This window comes from Poecilia reticulata, linkage group LG2 (genome assembly GCF_000633615.1).
Source record: "Poecilia reticulata strain Guanapo linkage group LG2, Guppy_female_1.0+MT, whole genome shotgun sequence".
Lineage (NCBI taxonomy): Eukaryota > Metazoa > Chordata > Actinopteri > Cyprinodontiformes > Poeciliidae > Poecilia > Poecilia reticulata.
In genome coordinates this window covers 1313056-1315849 of record NC_024332.1, presented here as the reverse complement: position 1 = coordinate 1315849, position 2794 = coordinate 1313056, and the positions used below count along the sequence as shown (strand labels likewise).

The following is a 2794-nucleotide window of genomic DNA, read 5'->3' as shown; positions in this document are numbered from 1 at the left end:
GCAGTTCTAGGCACAGCCAAGATACTGCGCAGAACCCTCAAGCTCCCAGGCCTCTGGTAGAGGACCCGAGCTCAGAGGATGAAACAGACCACCCGCGGAGGGTGAGAAGGGAATTTTATTTTATTTTTTTATATATATATAACACACACATACTGCCACCCCTGAAAAAATCCCTGCCCCCCTCTAGCCTCCCCATAATTATTTTATTTTTCTAGATCCGCCCCTGCCTGTGGGAAGAGTAGCAAACAGAAAACTTATGTGTGAATTTTTCTTAAGAAAATAAAAGCATACAATTTTTGTTTTAAAGCAGGATTAATTATTTCCACTCTTGTAAGAAACTGCTCTGGCTTCAAATTCCTTCAAAATGTTTTCTCATCAGAACTGTATTCATAAGAGTAATAAATTAAAACAAAATAAGCTCGCATTGGAAAAGAACCACTCAGGAATAACAGCAAGGATGGGAATAAAAACATATATATCGATATTGTACCATTAATAATACAAGTAAGGCTTATACAGCTACCATGTTTGATATGTACTGTAACTCACAGTTCTCATACACAGCACGCTTAATCACAGTTACAAAGAATTCACCAGATCCTATTAAAAACAAAGGCATTGCTGGATAAGTGGTTGAAGAGCACAGTAGGAACATTTTATGTAGACCAGGACAGGGAAGACTAATGATTCCTAACCGCTACACTAGCTTAGCACTAGATACAGCACATTTATTGCTCGTGCCTTTTTAGAGCACAGTTAAACCCCCATGTTGTAAAGTTTCCACAAAAGAACATACAGCAGAAGGAGGATTACAAGGCTGGATCTAGTCTTGTTGAGAATGACTTAATAAAAACAATGTTTTCTCCTTCAATACAATAAGAAACCTGTTGTTTTATGTACCTAATACTTCACATTCACAGCTGGAACACATGAATCCACAATAAACATGTAACAGTGGCCCTTTCTTTGCAGAATGTGTCACAATTATTAGTGTGCTGACTCGTTTTAAAGATATAATTACTAAAGATTTGTATATTTGAGCAGCTTCTGTAAGTCCAGCACTTTCACAGTTGGCTCACGCCAAAATCTATCCATCAGACAAACAGATAAAAAAGGAAAAACAAATTATAAAATTATATAAAAAGGCTCAGACTGTTGGGTTAATATTAATAATACAAATTAAAAAAGCACAGTAGAGCATGGCCTTGCTTTTCTTTGATTGTCTGTATTTGGGTTGCTAGTCAGAGAAGTCCCACGCCGCCTCTGGAGGCTCGGCGGTGGCTGATGGTGACGCGGGACGCGTGGGGCCCGGCGGGCTGGACACGGGCCGGTCCTCAGGGCAGGAGAGGGGCACTGCTGGGTACATCAAACTGAGGAAAGAGTCTCCGGTGTGCCTCTTCACCTGGAACACAGCAGCAAAATGTCTGATGCTGCTACCGCCAGCAAAAAGCATTTCAGGTCAAAAATTAACCACCACATTGTTTTACTGACAAGAGTTTTATGCTTGAGTAAAAGTTAATTCTTAAATGACTGAAAATGTACTTATTAAGATTTTTTTGTTTAATAAACCACGACACCACCACTGCTATGCTTCAGAATACGAAGAGTTCCTATACAAGATTTAAATCTTGACTTTGCGCAGTAATAAACCATATTTGTTAAACAGGCAACTCAACTAATCAAAACAATCATTTAATAATTAAGAATTACATCATCAAACAGAGCAAAATATAGTTATGTGGAAATGTTGGTATTTTAAAATGAAAATAATTTAAATAAATATCCAAATCAGGCAAAATAAACTTTTTTCCGAATCAATTTTTTTCAATAAAAACATGAAAGTAACAAAAACTGCAGGTGTGTTTTTGGTTGAAACGTGTTTGTTTTTCATTCAGTGGGTAGAAAATACAGAAACTTTACTCAAGTAATAAAAGTGATACTTTATAATTAAATTACTCAAGTAAAAGTACATTTTTTTCAAAAAAGTTACTCAAGTAAATGTATCCCAGCTCTGATCTGAGTGTCCATGACATCATACCTGCTTGAAGAAGGCGTGGCTCAACAGTTCAGAAGCTGACGGCCTGTAAATGGAAAAGTTTTGTTAGAATTTTTGCCGTCGTGTTTAATAACAATAGCAGCCGGCGGCGCCTCGGTAACGACCTGCGCTCCGGCTGCTGCTGCAGGCACAGCTGGACCAGGCTGTGCAGCGTCGCTGAGTGGTTTTTGGGCCCCGGGCTCTGTGGCCGGTCAGTGGGCGGCGCGGTGGCGCTGTGCGTCAGGCTCCCGGTGGCCACGCTCTCCCCAATGCCGGAGTCCACCCCGGAGCGGGACACCTTCAAGCCACCCAGCTCGCCCAGCGGGAAGGGAGCCACGTCCAGCAGGCAGCAGTGGGAGCCGCGCAGCTTCTGAAGCAGCATCTGATCGAGACGGTCAGACGGTTTAGTGGCGGCAGGTTTAAACTCACGTGCTGCTCAGGAAGGAAGTGGTTACCTGAGTGGGCGGCATGTCCTGGAAGGGCACCCTGCCGCTCACCAACTCACAGGCTACGATTCCCAAACTGTAGATGTCCGACTTCACACCGTAACCATGCAGGTCCTACTGAGGACAAAACCACAGGGAGACAGTACTGCTCAACATAACACTGAAATTTACAGGGAATAAAACCAGGTTGGTCTGAGATCCAGACCAAATTAGTTTCAAAAACATTTAAAATCCAGTTTTATTGCATTGATTAAAATAAATTTATCTACAATTCGTGTTTTCTAGTCGATCATTGATCTTAGATTTTATATAT

At 41.4% G+C, this 2794-nt stretch overlaps 1 protein-coding gene across 5 annotated transcripts in view; it reads right to left on the bottom strand.

Annotated features, from left to right (window-relative positions):
- Positions 1 to 457: 457 nt before the first annotated feature.
- stradb (STE20 related adaptor beta) overlaps positions 458 to 2794 on the bottom strand; it is an 11457-nt gene continuing 9120 nt past the window's right edge. For all 5 annotated transcript variants that reach the window (XM_008428823.2, XM_008428842.2, XM_017310516.1 and 2 more), the window contains 4 exons: positions 2491 to 2595; positions 2161 to 2417; positions 2039 to 2081; positions 458 to 1402 (listed from right to left, as the gene is read on the bottom strand). In XM_008428823.2, the coding sequence (XP_008427045.1) occupies positions 1238 to 1402; positions 2039 to 2081; positions 2161 to 2417; positions 2491 to 2595 (570 nt within the window). In that variant the 3' untranslated portion in view covers positions 458 to 1237. The remainder of the gene's footprint in view (positions 1403 to 2038; positions 2082 to 2160; positions 2418 to 2490; positions 2596 to 2794) is intronic.